General features: G+C 41.3%; 1 protein-coding gene across 6 annotated transcripts in view; it reads left to right on the top strand.

The window, feature by feature from the left end:
• Nucleotides 1–15,227, top strand: part of MCF2L2 (MCF.2 cell line derived transforming sequence-like 2) — a 232,239-nt gene that overhangs the window by 36,805 nt on the left and 180,207 nt on the right. For all 6 annotated transcript variants that reach the window (XM_063078277.1, XM_063078295.1, XM_063078315.1 and 3 more), the window contains exon 3: nt 2,623–2,737. In XM_063078277.1, the coding sequence (XP_062934347.1) occupies nt 2,623–2,737 (115 nt within the window). The remainder of the gene's footprint in view (nt 1–2,622; nt 2,738–15,227) is intronic.

Genomic DNA, 15,227 nt, shown 5'->3' with positions numbered 1-15,227 from the left:
TTGAATGGGACTTGGGAACTTTCTCCCTTCCTTGTGCACTACCACATTTCCTCACAAGGTGGCACTAAATGCCTTGCTGTGGTTGTCAGGGGTTCCATGCAGGCCCAGCTCTGTTTCCTTTACGTGTCTACAGTTAACCTTGGGGCTTCCCTGGTGTTCAGGTTTGGCAGTAACTGAGAGAAAAGAAAACACCCACCTTTCTCTCTTCAGGTGGGGATAGCTTTAATTTAGTCAACTATAAAAGGTAAAATCAAACGGCATAGTAACATCCTAATGAATATTCTTGGGTGTTTTGGTTCCTTGAAAGGTTTTCGCCATTCCTTCAGCAAATGTTGGTTATACAATTAGTACAGTACGTGTTATGATGCATCTAAATTCAGCTTTACTAGAGATACAAATTCTCTTCATTCATATTTCTCTGAAACCCTATAGTTCTGAAACTGCAAAGAGGAAGAATATTAGATGAAAGCTGATAATGTCCTAATCAATCACCTGAAGAAGTAACTCAATATCCTTGTCAAAGTTGACAAACATCTAATCTGCAGGTACCTTTTTTTGACATTTAAAATAAACATACAGGATTAATAAAGAGGCACTTGCTGGAGAAGTATGATGACCATCCAGACGAATCTCATGCAGTGTCATTCCATCGTGATGGGACCCTGAGAGCCTAAGACCCACGTTAACACTCACAAGAGACTCCTGTAGAAAAACTGTAATGCTGACTTATTCTTTGCTTGATGCAAATACTCACGTTTGCTCCATAGCACATTCTTTCTCTTAAAACACATGCACGTGGAAAGTCTGATTATAAACCGAAGATGCTTATCAGGGGTGGAGTCAGCGCAGGAGAGTTGGCTGGATGATCTTAGTGGTGGTGTCATCAGGCATTGGATGTTGGTGACATGGATTAGATTCTCACAGTGGTGGTGAGCCAGGACCCTCTCTCTTTAGGATAGCATTGGCGGTGCACTGCCCACCTTTGCTTCTCTCTGACTCTCTTTTCTGTAGTTTCTTCATTAATCACACAATCCTCATTAAAGCATACTCCACACTAATAAGTCACTCTTAGATGTGTTAAGTAATATGCATCCATTGTTGTTGGCCTTGATGTGGGAGCCATTATTCCTCTGAAGATGATTTCCTCCAAGGACATAACCTGAGAGGTGCATGCCACATTTCAGCTCACATCCCCTTGGCTGTGGCAGCAGTTCCCAAACTTTCCCAGTCCTCACTGCCTTAGTATCTCAGTTGTTTTTTTCATGGCCCCCCAGGCCAAAAGCAATACCTGACAATTAAAACAACTTAAGTATCTATGTCCTAACAACTTAGTAGCTCTTTGAAAAAATAGTACACAAAAATGAAAACATTTTTCTTTTAATTTCATTCTTAAATAACCACAATTATCTCAAATTTTGGAATCAGACTAGACACCACCACCCTCATTTCTTGTTCCACATTCATTTTCATACTATATTTGCTTTTCATCCCAGCAACGACCAAAAACCCAGCTTTACAAAGATGCAATGTTATCCAAAGAATCTAGTGCAATTTAATGTTGAAATTGTAAACTTCCTCTAGTCTGCATGACATCTGACAGATGTCAGCTATCGCTGTGTTTCCCTCAAAAATTTAAAATATTTATGGCGATCCTGTTCCCTGTGGTTCCCTGGGTACCTGCCACACAGTTTGGGAACTGTGGGGCTAGATTTTAGTCATGTGGCTACATGAAGACTGAGAAATATATTTAATCCGTTGCCTCTACTTTAATGGATTAAATATTAATTTTTGTATTTTTGTTCTCACAGGGGTGTTTTATATCCCTGTTTATAAGTTCTTGAAAGCAGCTGATTATTGCCTCCTGGTAATAATAATGATTATGCTAATGGTCACCATTTATCGAGCATTTATATGTAATCAGCACTCTAAGGTGCTTTTCATTTGTGTTCTCCCTGAAAGCTCACAACAGCTTTTGAGGTAGGTACAGGTATTATTTCTATTATATATATAATGGGAGGAAATATATATGAGGGCACTTCAAAAAGTTTGTGGAAAAGTAGAATTAAGAGATAATATGAATCTTTCCATGAACTTTTTGAAGGCCCCTGGTGTGTGTGTGTGTATATATATATATATATATATGAGGAATCTCCTACTTAGGTTAAGTATCCTGCCCAAAATCCACAGCAATTAAGTGGCAAAGCAGGATTTGAACCAGGCTGCCTGATTTTAGAGCTACCTCTCTCCACCACCATGCTGTGTCACCTTTGATACTTACTGACGACAGAAATGAGGAGCAATGTTACATATTTGTGTTGGCATTATTTGCTCTTCTGCTTATGCTAAATAACTAAATCAATATTCCGTTTATACAGTAACTACCTTTGAAGGATTCGAGAATTGAATTCTCCCAGTGCCACTGAACAAGCATGAAGGAGAAGAGAGACTTCTTCAAATAGTTGAGGGTTAACTTCTCCCTAATTCTAGTCTGAACTAATACAGATGGAGAAAGGGGAGACCAGTATTCCACCTCCCAAGCTGATCTTAGTCGAAGCCCCTTCCCTGCAGAGGCGTGACATGAGCACATCTCACTAACATCTTGACCACCTGTTTTTGTTGCAGGAGGCCGAGGGGAGGATGGTGCCCCCATCATCACTTTTCCAGAGTTTGCCGGCTTCCAACACGTCTCAGATGAGGACTTCCTGAATGTCATGACCTACCTGACCAGCATCCCCAGGTGAGTGGAACACAGTGTGCCCTGATGTTTAGACAATGTTTGTCCACTCTCCAGCAGAGCAGGCTTGGCCAGGAAAGGCCTCACCCTCCACAGCTTTGCATTGCTATGACATCATCCCTTCTTAACACAGCGTGGCTAAGAATTTACATTGTAGTCATCTAAGTGCTCTTTGGCCTGCTTTCCATGTGCCTCACATGACTTAGGGGTAGACACCAGCTTTGTAACTGAAAGGCACCTGGAGTCTGATCCCTTGCGTGGAGATTAGGAAGTTGATTGCTTTAAACAAACCCACTCTAAAAGGTTTTGTTGTTGTTGTTTTTGGTTTTTTGCCTGTCATTTCTTCAGAGAAGGCTATTTATTTTATTTTTAATGCATTTCTTTAAAGTTTAGTACTTAAATTATATTTTACCAATTCTCCCCTCTTTCTTCACCTCTTCCTCACCTCCATGTGATATGCATTAAGGCAGACACATGAGGGTTTGGGGGCTCCTTTGTTGCTTCGAGGGAAAGCTGCTGTAGCCCCTCTGGGCTTTGCTCATGCAATTCTCTCTGCAGGAACATGTCTCCCACCCTTCTAGGCCTGGCTGATTCCTACACATTCATCAGCCTCTCAGCTCTGACCTCATCTCTTTGAAGAAAACTTCCATGACACCAATTCTGCTCTCACAGAATCTTTTCTTTATTTCCACAGAACCCTGTGCTTCCTCCTTGCGTAAAACACATATGTATACGGAAGTTATTTCTACCTCTCCCGTTAGACTGCGAACTTCTCAAGATGGGGGTGGGGGGAGAGGAGCAATGATTTTCTTTTCTTTTTTTTTTCCTCCAGACTTAGCACAGTGCCCAGCACATAATAGGTTCTCAGAAGTAATTTTTATTGTTAGCATATTCATTGTTATAAATCATACTTATTCTTTATGTCCCTTATCCAATCTCTCCCCTTCTCCCTCCTCCTCCCCCCTCTAATAACCATAGATTTGTTCTGTCCATCTGACAGATTAAGTGTTCCTCTGTTGATTTGTTGCCTAGATGATCTGTCCAGTCCTGAGGCAGGTGTGATCAAGTCCTCCCCTATTATCGTAAATCAGATGCTTCTTCTATTACTCTGGAGTGTGCTTTGTGGAGACACAGGACTGCTTATTCTTTTTCTTTTTCTTTTCTTGGTCTCTGCTGATGCCTCTCCTTGTGTCAGTGCAGCTGAGAGTGCGGCGTGCCATGTGACTGCTGCTATAGAGACTAGCCACTTTTGCAGCAGCCACTGCAATTGCGGTGGCTATGGTGGGCTACCCACGAGGAAATGGTGTTTTTGGTGTGCTCTTTACCTGGTTGTGGCTGGGTTCGGCTTTCCCTGGCTCCATGCCTCATTCTAAGATGTTGTTACGGAACAGTTGAGGGGGAGGAGGAGAAGAGAAGGGGGAGGGGAAATAGGGTGAGAAGAGGGGGAAGGAGCGGGAGTGTGATTGAGGCTCATGGCCCCCCCATCCCAGCAGGGGAGACCAGGGGGTTCCAGTGACAGCCAGGTCATTGCTGGGCTGGTTGCAGATGTCAGGAGTGTGTGGCTGAGGCCCTCGGCCCTCCCCCTCCCTGGCTTGGGAGCCCAGGGGGCTTCCGGTCCTCTAGGTGTTATAGGTGTTCTTTGGTGGTGTGAGAACTTTACTAGTTAATATCAAACTTTGTCTCTGATCTGCGGGAATTTTGTTTTTTCTTTCAGTTCTATGTTGGATTATTCGCTGTTCCCACCACTTAAACTCTGCACTGGAACTAATTTGTTATCCTTTGGTTACTCATAAAATGGGGGATCTTCCTGTGGGGACCAGCACTTGAGCCCTGTGGTTGAGCTAAATTGCTGCTGTGCTGCTGATTCCTTGGGGAAAGCTTGTGCAGCTCAGGTTTTAATAGTTAACCTTGTATGTACTTCCTGGCCTTGTGAAGTCCAGTATATCTGGATTATGTGGAAACTCTGGTCTGGGCCTGAGTCTTTTCAGCAAACTGCGCCCCCTGCAATTCTATATTCCTGACCAGTCTACACGGAGTGGTCCTGAGCTGATTGGGGGGCAGATCAGCTGTCCATGCTGTGCCCCAGTGTTTTCCTGGTGGACCCATCTCCCCCACCACCCACACTCCAAACACTTCTCATGGGACAGGCCATTCACTGGTCCCCTGCAATAACTCACAGGCCTCTGAGTGGCTCCTTTTTTTCAATTGTTGTGGCTCCTCACTCCTATGTGGGTCCACGGGAACCCTGTTAGTGGTTTTCTGGCCTGAGGGCCACCACGGCCCTCTTCTCCCCTGCCATTTCCAAGCAACATCATACCTAGGGCACAGCTGTGGCTTTTGCCAGCTCCTGCTCCGTGTGCTCACCAGGGCCAGCATAAAGTGGCTGGGTCTTGAAATGGTGGGAGCTGTCCTTTTTTTCTCTCATCGTGGCTTCTCCTGCCTTCGTGAACCCCGCAGGTCTCTCCTCCTCTTCCCCTGAGCTCTAGTGGCCCCAGCTTGGTTGTCATTACATTTTTATAGTTGCAAATTGGTTGATTTGTGGGAAAGAGAGACACTGGGGACCATCTGTTCTGCCATCTTGACCAGAAGCATCAGGTTTTCAGAAGTAATTTTGGAAAATTTCCAGTTTCACCAATGATTCATTGTAAACAAAAGGTGTTTGTTGTACGGTGATGACAAGGTTAAAATATGTATGCTATTCTGGCATATTGATGATTCAAGTTAAAGGCACTTGAAGAACAGCAGGTGCAAGAAGATCCCTTTGACCTTCCTGCTGTTTCTTAAAAGCAGAAGATGAAGTCCCCTGTGAAAGACAGGCTCCCTATTCTAGGAGGGAAGGCAACATCCTCATCTTCAAGGGTGAGATTTGAGACCTAGAGAATGCTATATAGACTTTGTTTATATAAGTCTTGTCTTTTAAGCCTCACCACATGATTTAGTCACATTTTCACAGTTTACTATTCTTTGTTCAATCTGCTGTATAAGTAACTGACTCTGCATCTTTGAGTCTTCATTTCTTTATAAAGGCTCCCATGCTACATAAAACATTTGTAAATAAATTTGTATGCTTTCTTCTGGTAATCTCTGTTATGTCAATTTAATTTGTGGACCCAGCTGGGACCCTAAGAGCAAGGAGGTGGAGTTTTCCCACTCATATAGTGAGAAAGGGGACACTGACAGAGAGAAGGTGACCCCCATGCTGCACTCCTGTCTTTATGTCCCTGGGTTTTAGGGAGTTGAACTTGGACTCCCTCTTTGGCCCATTTGCATTTCAGGACAACAACCCATCAGTTTAACAACTTCTGTGGGAGCAGCAAGAAAGGGGGTAAGCAGATATGTGGGCAATGTTTTAGGCTCACTGTCCAATTTTAATTAATCCCCAGGAATGCAGGCAAGTGCTAAATTAAACGGGTGGTTTTCATCCTGTATTTGTAGCCTTTTTTGAATCACACCGGGGATAGCACACTGGGGGCCCTCTGAACCAGCGCAGAGAGAAGAGGGAGAGTTAGAGCCCCTATTTCACAGGTGTGGAAAATAAGGGGTAACAAGGGGCTACTGTTTGGCCTCAGTTCTTCTTTCTGCCTTACGTTCCTTGTGTAATTTCTGGTGACCTACGGAGCATTTTCCTTTCCCAGAGTGCTATTTGTGTCTCGAGAAAGAGTAGCTGTCTGACCAGTTATTCTCCTTTTCTCTTCTGGCTTTTGCTCACATCTTATCGCTGCCCCACCCATTGTTCCTTTCAACATAAAGCAGAGACAAGGAGAAGGGGAACTTGGCCTGAACCTTGATTTCCAGTTTCTGTTTCAGGTTCCAATGAATGAAAACACCCTTGTTCGTTTTATGACTCCTATTTATCACGATTTGCATCTTCCTGAAAGTTACATGGTTATCAGGTACCAGGGCCCTTCTCAGGTTGCAAAATGTTTCATAGGCAATTGGCAGAGAGCTCATGGCACAGAACAAGAAAGAATTGATACAATGGAATAGGAAAACGGCAGGATACTCAGGGTAAGGAAAGGACATCCCTGTGCCTGAAATTCATAAGGATCTCCATTGTGGCTGGCTTGGTGGTACAGAAAGGCTTCCCACAGCAGCTCATTGTTCACCAGATTTCTGCTGAGGGTGCTGTGTGAGGTGCTAGGAAGGACAGAAAAGGCCATGAGACAATGTCTCAAACCTCAGGAAACTCATCATAGGACTCTGTTGTTATGATATTTTGTGAAAAGTGTAAATAAAGTGCTATAAGGAGCTCAGAAGACAGGAATGTCACTTCAGGCAGGAATGACAGAGAAAGCCTTGTTGGGCCTTGAATGAAATGGCCTTGAAGGATGGTAAGATTTCCACAGATTGATGTGGAGGGGGACATTTCAGAGAGAGAATAGGAAGGTGTTTAAGGACTTTGGACACAGCCGAAACCTGGATTTCAATCCAGATCCTTCCGCTTCTGAGCTATGCAACCTGGGCAAATGACTTGGCTTCTGTTTCGATCTCCCTTGGATTTTGAAGTTTAAAACAGAGTAAATTTGGAGAACTATAGACCATCCATGTTGACTATTAGGCCTCATGGCTAGCTTAACATCAGCATAGCCAGGTCAAGCAACTTTCCGCCCTTCTCCCTCTCCCCTTTCCCTTTTCTGCTCAGGAACCGGTCAGTGAAATTCCCCTCGTGGGAAGGGGCAACAAGACTGTTATCATCAAAGGAACGTCTTGTAGTTGGCTTTGGGTTGCAATGCTTTGTATTGATATAGGCACGACACTAATTAGAAGCCTATGCCCTAACCAACCAGATCACATTAGCTGACCACAATGGCTGTGTCATCTTGTCCCTTTACTCTGCCAGAACCCTAAAAGGCTTATAAACCTCCTGCTTTCCTTTGTCTGGGGGAGCAGATCTAACCCAGTCTCCCTCCATGCTGTATGGAATAAAGCTTCTTGGCTGAAAGGGCACCTGACTCTGGTCTCTCTCCCTTTTCTTCATCTCGCCGAACCTAACATTGACCAGAACAGAGTGCAGCTCGTTTGCAGACAGGAGTGAGACATGAGAGCTGGAAAGATGGTTGGGAACAGATTGGGCAAGGCCTTTTCCAGTAGGTTAAGGAGTTTAGGCACAGTGAGCAGGAAGACGCCGTGGGGGGCTTGAGGAGGGGAGTGAAGAGCAGATTAGTTTGGTGGTGGGGTGCGGGATGGACCGGATGGAGCAGGAAAAGGAGGCAGGGAGACCAGTAGGGGCTTCTGCACTGGGATAGGTGCAAAGTGGAAGATGATGGCAGGAGGACTGGGCAGAAGGGATGGACAGGAGAGACAGGCATTGGGGACTGGTGGCAATGAGAGCAGGAAGGGGAGGGAGGAACTAATGAAGATGCTTGGCTTTAGGAATCTTACAGTTGCATTTTGTTGCTTGTACAATTCTGCATGTATGAGATTCAGGCCTCATTTTGGTTTTGAAGGTCTCACCTTGTTTTATTTTACTCCTTTTTCTGGCTCTCCCTTATCAAAATCCTGCCAGGACAGTGGTTCTCAACCTTGGCAACAGATTAGGATCGTCTGGGGAGTTTTTAAAACTCCTGATGCCCAGATCATAATTCACACCAGTTACTGGGCTTCAGTAGTGCTCAAAGCCTCCCAGGTGATTCCCATGAGCAGCCCAGGGTGAGAATGGCTGTGCTGGGAGCAGATAGGGAGAAGCCATGATGAAAGGAAACAGGCATGTGAGACGTGTGAGGAGGAACACCTGGAGTCAGATCAGCTTTTAGATGAGGTGAGGTAGTGGGAAATGTAAGGAAGCTGAAAGACTGAGGGAGGGCTGTACCTAGATCTGTCACTTTTGCCTTCACAATTCTGTATTTCTTCTCTTTAAATGCAATACGTGCAAAAAAAATTTTCGATTTCCTGAGCTTTCTTGACTCCAGGATTTCTTTGTTAATTATTCGTAGTACATAAGGAATGACTGAACATAAACCTTCCCACATGAGTTTCATGGCAGTAAAATAAATAAATATAAAAAACACACACACAGTTACCATATCACCATTATGTTTAAATAATGGAGAGCCCATTTTAGCCCCTCAGGTGCCATCTGCTATATAAATTCTATTACTAATAGTTTTCACAGACCAGCTTATAATAATAGCAGAATAAATCCTAGGGGTCAGTTTCTTAAATATATTTTGCAAGATATTATCATTTAAAACATGTCACCTGTGGCTACAGATTGTAGCCAGGTGGTTGGAAAAGGCATTAGTGAAACACTCTGAACCACAGAGATGGTCACCTATTTTTAAATCGCACTTGTTTGTCCCATAATCAATATTTGTATACCTAAGTATGGATTTTTATTACTGTAGTCCTCTATTCAGTTTCCCTGTTTTATTCACAGTTTTGGGTTCATTATTAGAAAAGGATTGGAGAAAGTACTTTTATTAGATGGTACAAGTGCTGTACTTTATAGCAATGGTTAATTTTATGATTGTTTGCTATTTCTAAAGGGCTTTTTCTATAACGAATCTGTTGAGGGACCTATTTAAGTTAGAAGAATTTCCCTACATTCGCTTTTCTCACATAAAGCATAATAAATAACCTTTGGAATGAGTTATGTCCTTTTTTATGATGTGGCTAAAATGTGGTCTGATAGTTGTACTTTAGGAGGTGATAGGAGAAGAATAGTGTTATTATTTGGCCTGTGACTCGCTCCTTTGTATTGAAAGACTGAATAGGATTATACAACTGTCGGTTTTAGCAACTAGCATCACCAGAGAAGTGAGCTCACTCTGGGCCTCCTACAATTATGAAGGCAATGGAAAAGCCCCTGTTTTTAAGTGTCTTTGAACAGTATTAATGGGCAAAAGTGCTGCTTTGGTTGAGTAGTTAGGGTGAGCTATGCTTTTTCATTGGACTGGCTGTAAAATCGTACCCCCTAAAGTCAGGGAGATGGATTCATTCATTTTCCTACTAAGGAGAGATGTCCAGAGAGGCCAGTATTCTTCTTCTTTTTTTTTTTTTTTCTAAAAATCCAGTTTATTTTCCATGTTGTGTACAGATCCAACCAGTGTGATGAGTTTTTCCACACACGTAATAATTTATGGAAACGAAGTTTCACACAAGACTCTTTTTCCATCAACTCTGAAAATCCTGGCCTGACATACCTAAATAAAGCTCTTGAAAATCACCTCTTAAAATTGGGAAGAAAGTATGGCAAGTGTTTCCTTTAACATTTACTGAACTAAACAAATGGCTAAAGAGCAATTCATGTTTTAAAAAGTGACTAGCATAACACTGGGGTTCAAGAAGTTAATGTTTTGGTGCACTTTGCTCCAGTTTTAGCCAACATGCTATGTTTTCCCTAACGTTTTTGGGGGGTTGAGGGGACACACAAAGTGGACTTGAGGATTTCCATTGTATGAAAAAGCTAGAATTCTACAGGCAAAACAGTGAAAGCTGCCCTTTTTCTTACGACCTGGACATTTTAAGACAGGAGCCTTGCAAAACATTAAACAATTTTTTATTGCTAAATGAGAAAGTCTCGTTTGTTAAATCCTCACATTGCTAATCAGAGAAATGCTGCAGTGGTCAAGAAAGTCAGTGTTGGATCAACCAAAGTCCTCATTTCTATATCATTTGTTTATAAAAAAAAATAGTGTTCAACATTGCCCAACACAACGTTCTTGGTTTTCTTCACATTTTTTCTAATGGGGTATTTCACTGCATAAATCATAGTTCTTCATTACAGTTCACCCCAAACTGTATGAGACATGTTTCACTGTAAAATTTCTAAAGCTGTTAGGAAATCCTTGCACATTGTTGGTGTCTGGTGTGTCCCTGCTGCTCGTCTCTGTGTCATCGTTCTCAATTGTGGGTTTGAAAGTGCTGGTTTTCCAGGGTCTAAAGTGGACATCACAGATCAAGCCATTTTTCAAAATACCATTTTTTTGTCAGACCATTCTGTAACTGTTCGTGTCTCAAGTGAACTTGAAAGAACATCAGTTTGTGGGAAGGTGGGAAATCACTGAGGCATTGCCAGTCACTTGCGGAATTTCCTTTCCAGTTCTGTTCTTAACTGGCTGTGACTAAAGATTTCCTATGGGGAATCCAGATAGCTGTAAGTCTTTGTATTACTTCTCTCAATGACCAATATCCTTGGAGGTCTAGATTTAGGATTTGGAGGATATTCTAACAGAAGAACTTGGGAGATTTAAAAATTTTTTTTGGTTGCGTATGTGTGTGTCTGGGTGTGTAAGCCCCATATCCCTGCAGCTAAAGATTTATTCTGATTTGGTTCTCTCTCATAGTCAGGATTTAAAGATAGAAAATCCTTAGCCTCAGACTCTTTGTGTTCTCTCTTGTCTTCTTTCCTCCCAGTTTCATTGTCAGGTATGTTGTTTTTATGTAGTCCTTGGCTTTTTCTGGAATGGATAATACTGCTATAAGCACAGGAACTCCCACCATGGTATCTGGAGTCCAGTTTTGTTGGGCTGCTGCATTGCCCAAAGTGGGGAAGAGTTGCTTCAGAGCCCTCAGGAAAGATGCCTGAGAGGCCAGAACTTGGGCACCCAACTGAGGCTTGAAATTAGAGGCACTGCATGGGTTTATTACGAATAAATGGTAACACTGGCAAGTCAGTCTTATATGCCAGCAATCTGAGTAAACTGTACTAAAGGGAAGAACAAAAATTTCAGAACTAGGGTTCAGACCTTACTTCTTTCCAGTAGAATGACCTTGTGTGTATATAATGGCTTTTCTTTGTTCACTTGCTTAGGTGATTGTTTGAGAATACTTCTACTACCCCCTGCCCTTGTGTCATCTATCCTGTTCTGATAGAAACCCACTTTCCCTTTTCTGCCATGTTCAATTTAGGTTTCTTTAGAAATTCAAAGTACAACCTCTGCCTTGAATTTATGGGTGCACATGGTTGTAAATATCTGGAATTTGATCTTACTTAGTGGTATTGGTACCAGAAGAAGGGTCTGGGAAGGACCGATGGCTGGTTTCAATCCACCCTGTCCTCTTACCAGGTTCTTGACTCTGCCACAGGAAAGAATTCAAGAGCAGAGTCACAGTAGAAAGTGAGAACAGGTTTAATACAGAGAATAAGAAGTACAGACTGCACAGAGAAAGGCCTAGTTCCAGAGGCTGAGCAGGACCTGCACTAAGTTTAATACAAAAGTAGTAAGTACACATTCACAAAGAGCAGGCTGGCTGTAGAGAGAACAGCAGCCTGCTAAGGGCAAGTTTCATACAAAAAGAAAGAAATACATACCTTAGGCGAAGTGTGGGCTGGCTCTAGGAGAGTGAACAACAGCCCCACCTCCTACTGGGATTCTACTTTTATAATTTCACTATCTAATACATATTCATACTATCCAATGAATATTCAACTAAGGAGGTGGTGCCCTGTTATGCACATGCTCATGCTCAGTTAGCCTCCTTTTAAGGCGTGTTCATTGGTCAGATCCTATCACATGCACCAAACATAGTCAAGAATATTCTGTACTCTTTAGCACCTCTAGTGGAAGGTCATTCAAAGGATAAACTCTACTTTACTGAGCATGCTCAGCTACTAGGGTTGTGTAACCTCTTTCTACTGAGCATGCCCAGCCACTGGATTTGCATGATTCTGCCCCCTGAGGTCTCAATTTCCCAGTGTTTGTACTGAAAATAGGTCCAACAAGGAGCAGTAACTCTCTTCTAGGGGAAGGTTTTGAGGAGGAGCCTGAGACCTTTGGGAGTGGCTTGAAACCCAGTCCATGAAACCTGAACCCATGGAAATCTCCTATATCAGTATTATCAATTATGAAGATAATAGCCACATACCATAACAAACAGCCTCCTCTCCTCTTTATTATGTGATGGGGTGGTCTGAGGAATTGAGATGAAACTGGAGAAGATACTGAGTGAGATATTAGTTATAAAATCTGTGAATGTTGCACTTCTAAAATCAGGCTTTGGATGGAAAGCAGGCAACTGTCTGCATGCCCTCCACCAGGCATTATGTGGTCAATAAAGTTTCCTAAGACTGTGAGCCAGAGAGAGCTTGACTTTTTACTATTTATTATTTACTATTCTATGAGATCCTGCAAATGCTGGAAAAGGAGAATCCTAATACCATTATCAGCGTTAGTCTACACACTTACCAAAGGACTGTAGGCATTAGTGCAAATACCTTTCTGATTGAATAATCTTTGCAAACTTCACTGGGATGATAAACACTGCATTGAATTTAGTAATAATGTACATTCATTATTATCAATCAGCATAGTCTAGGTCAGAGGTCAGCAAACTTTTTCTGTACCAAACCAGAGAGTAAACATTTTAGACTTTTCAGGCCATACGATCTCTGCCTCAACTGGTGAGTTCTACTGTTGTAGCTCAAAGGCAACCATAGATAATATGGAACCGAATGAGTACAGCCGTGTTCCAATAAAACTTTATTTAAAAATATGAGCGAGGGGTGTATTTGGCACATGGACAGTAGTTTGTTGACCCCTTGTCTAGATTACTGGTTCTCAGACATTAGCGCACATCAGAATCACTTGCAGGACTTGCTAAAATAGATTGCTGGGCCCACTCCAGGGTTTCTGATTCAGTAAGTCTGGGGTGGGGCAAATAATTTTAATTTCTATCAACTTCCCAGGAGATGCTGATGCTGCTAATCTGGGGACCAGATTAGGGAAGAAAGGACTCGTGTAAATTCACAAGATGGTGAAGGGCAAAGTTTAGGGTTTAGATCAGGGCTTAGATTTTTTTGGCTCCTGGCTCAGTGTTATTCCACCACATTGTGCAGCTTTCAGATGGTGTTATGGTGGTTATCCTCGTGATACTGACTTATACATTTATGTCTATATTTCTCGATTCACCAACTTTAGGTAGTGTCTTGTGACTTGTCTCTGTGAAAAATGTTTTGCATATTATGATGCTTTATCTCTCCTTGCTCCCTCTCAGTACCTAATTTTTGTTGGTTACATTATTATTTTTAGATCATATACTGGTTGTTATTATTATTATTATTATTATTATTATTGGTGGTTGGCCAGTACATACTGGCTACTATTATAAATTTAAACAACATACTTAACTTCTGTCTGGTGATCCAGCTACCCTAGACGTAGCTGTTGATTTTCTACTATGTATTTTCATCTTTCTTTATTCCTGTACTTCAAGTTCTATCTGTATAACATTTCCTTTTCATTACTAAGATTTATAATGTATTTACATTTATTCTATAAGTGGATTTTTTTCTTTGATTATAGGTTGATTCTAAATAATAGAAATCAGTAAATTGCATTTGTGTACATTATATGATATGTGTTATGTATACGTTGCATAGATTGGTCCTCTAGAGTGAGAGATGTAATCCTATGTCATTAAACCTGTGTGAATGCTACAAATGTTAAGAAGAAATGGGTTCTCTTTTCTTACACTCCATCAGTTGCTCAAAATCATGCCATAATTTAACTCATTTCAGATTCAGACAATGAATTTTTTATGTACCTTTTTCCCTGACATTTGTAATTGCCTTTCTTTTTTCCTTATTTACATAAATGACATGTCATTATTGCACTATTAATATCTTGCAGATTCTTTATTATAGAATTTGTGTAATGCTTACACTTTCTTCTTGAAGACATTCTTTTGAGGCCCTCTGTTCTACTCTTATAATTCAGGGTAGTTGCTGGCTAGACCTACTGCAAACTGTCAACCTGGGGTTGCTTTTTATTACATCTTTGGGAAGTCCCTTCGTTTCTGGATTTCATTTTCATTGAAAACTTTTGAGTTATTTCTGTTGCAGAAAGGGTATATATGTTAAATGAATTTTAACAAGACCTTGAATATCTTTAATGGTTACATTTTGTCCTCACACTTGATTAGCAGTTTGGCTAATCTACATTAAAAAAATTTTTTACATGAAAAATTGGAATTTTTTATGTAAAATAACATTGATCCATTGACCTTTAGCATCCACTATTACTGATAACAAAGCTAATCCTTCTCTCAAAGATTTGAGTCTCATTCCTTCATAAGTAAGCTGTTTGTTTCTTCCCTTAAGAAGATTTTAGGATTTTTTCTTTATGATTTGTAGGAATGAAATTTCAAAACTTTTTCCTTCTGTTTCCAGGAACTTCAAACCCAAGATCCAAGTCTCACTTAGGCTTAAAATTTTTTTCCTGTTATTTCTTTGATTATTTCTTCCATCCAACTCCAACTGTTTCTGCTTCTGGAACGCTGTGTCTTTAACTTTTTTCTCATATATTTCATCTATCACTTTACGTTTCAGTCATATACATGTGCACGCACATGTGTGAGAGTACTTCAAAAAGTTGATGGAAAAATAGAATGAAAAAATAATATGAATCTTTCCTGGAAATTTTTGAAGTACTCACTATATGTATACATACACAAATATATATGTATATATATAGTGAATTGTCATCTGTTCATCTTTCTGCCCTTTTTTTCCTATTGAGTTTTTGATCTTTATTTTCCTCTCAATTTTTAAGAA

This window comes from Cynocephalus volans, chromosome 1, assembly GCF_027409185.1.
Source record: "Cynocephalus volans isolate mCynVol1 chromosome 1, mCynVol1.pri, whole genome shotgun sequence".
Taxonomy (NCBI): Eukaryota; Metazoa; Chordata; class Mammalia; order Dermoptera; family Cynocephalidae; genus Cynocephalus; species Cynocephalus volans.
This window is presented reverse-complemented; position numbering and strand designations above follow the sequence as displayed.